Below are 1,272 nucleotides of genomic sequence, written 5' to 3' on the forward strand. Positions count from 1 at the left end.
GGAGGATGGTCACCAGGTTGGCTGAGGTAGACCTGAGGAGAGTCGTAGGGTGCTGGACAGTTATGTACAGCACATCAACGGTATGGCAAGAGGGGAGCCCTTCGGGGTAGGTCCATCCCTGGCTGCAGGGAACATGAGGGTGTGGATGGGAGGAAGTGGCAGGCAGGGGCTTGCTCTCTGAAGACCTTTGCGGGAAGCAAGGAGGAGATGTCCTGGGAGCATCCTGGGAGAGATGAGGGCAGACTGAGACTTAGGGGTGAGATGGAGGTGACCTGGGCAAGGATAGTGATCTTTTTGTCAGCCCTACACAGAGAGAGCTCACACAACTGTCATAGAACAGAGGCAGGTAAGCATCATACTCCAAATACTTAGGGTGACATTTAAAGCACAGAGGTATTGGCCTCACCATGAGTTTCATCCCCATCTGCTGCACAATGCCTGTCTGCTGTGGCCTCTCCTCACCACAGGCTCATGTTGTCAGGTGACTGTACTCTGATTCTGAGTGACCTCACAGAAAGTCCTCTGAAGTCCTGGATGTCTCTCTATCTTGCAGGAGGGAGCTCTCCTATTTTGGTGTGAAGGTGGCTATCGTAGAGCCTGGCTTCTTCTGGACTGGTGCTTCCAACAGTGACATGCATTTATGTAATGCTAAGATGCTGTGGGACCGGGCCAGCTCAGAAGTCAAAGAGGTGTATGGAGAGAAGTTTCTGGCATCCCGTACGCGATTTATGAGGGCCTAAGTCAAACTAGTCTGAATCCCTGGGCTCCTATTCATTTTATCCGAAGTAACCACAGGATCTTTCTCTTCAAAGGAAGAGCATTTAGACCCATGGCATGGGTGGGCACATTTTCGGGATGTGAGTTCCTTGACCTAGAGCTTGGGGCTCTGTTCCATCTGAACCTGTCATCCTCTTCAGCTGAGAGTGAAGTTACCAATGGGAGCAGGGTTGGACAGCACTTTCCATGAGCTGACACCCAGGTGGAGCATGTGCATGGTTGCTCCTTGAATCTAGGGTGTGTCTTCTGACGACCTGCGACAGCCTAGGCTTGGGCTCTAGTGAGGCTTTCCTCCATGTTGGTCTAGAGTATGAGCGGTAGAGGTAATCACCCCCTGAATACTTTCTCCTTCTGCACAGATCTGACAGAGCTAAAGTCACTGGACCAAAAGTGCAAAGAGGACCTCTCCTTGGTGACGGACTGCATGGAGCATGCGCTGACTTCCCGTCACCCCCGGACCCGATACTCAGCTGGTTGGGATGCCAAGCTCTTCTT

The 1,272-nt window shown here is 52.1% G+C and overlaps 1 protein-coding gene across 1 annotated transcript in view; it reads left to right on the forward strand.

Annotated features, from left to right (window-relative positions):
- Positions 1 to 1,270, forward strand: part of LOC101985345 (retinol dehydrogenase 7-like) — a gene marked incomplete at its 3' end in the record, with an annotated part of 83,927 nt that extends 82,657 nt beyond the window's left edge. The window contains exons 6-7 of the mRNA XM_026784631.1: positions 554 to 717; positions 1,137 to 1,270. Of these exons, the coding sequence (XP_026640432.1) occupies positions 554 to 717; positions 1,137 to 1,270 (298 nt within the window). The remainder of the gene's footprint in view (positions 1 to 553; positions 718 to 1,136) is intronic.
- Positions 1,271 to 1,272: the final 2 nt, after the last annotated feature.

Source organism: Microtus ochrogaster, chromosome 24 (genome assembly GCF_000317375.1).
Source record: "Microtus ochrogaster isolate Prairie Vole_2 chromosome 24, MicOch1.0, whole genome shotgun sequence".
NCBI lineage: Eukaryota > Metazoa > Chordata > Mammalia > Rodentia > Cricetidae > Microtus > Microtus ochrogaster.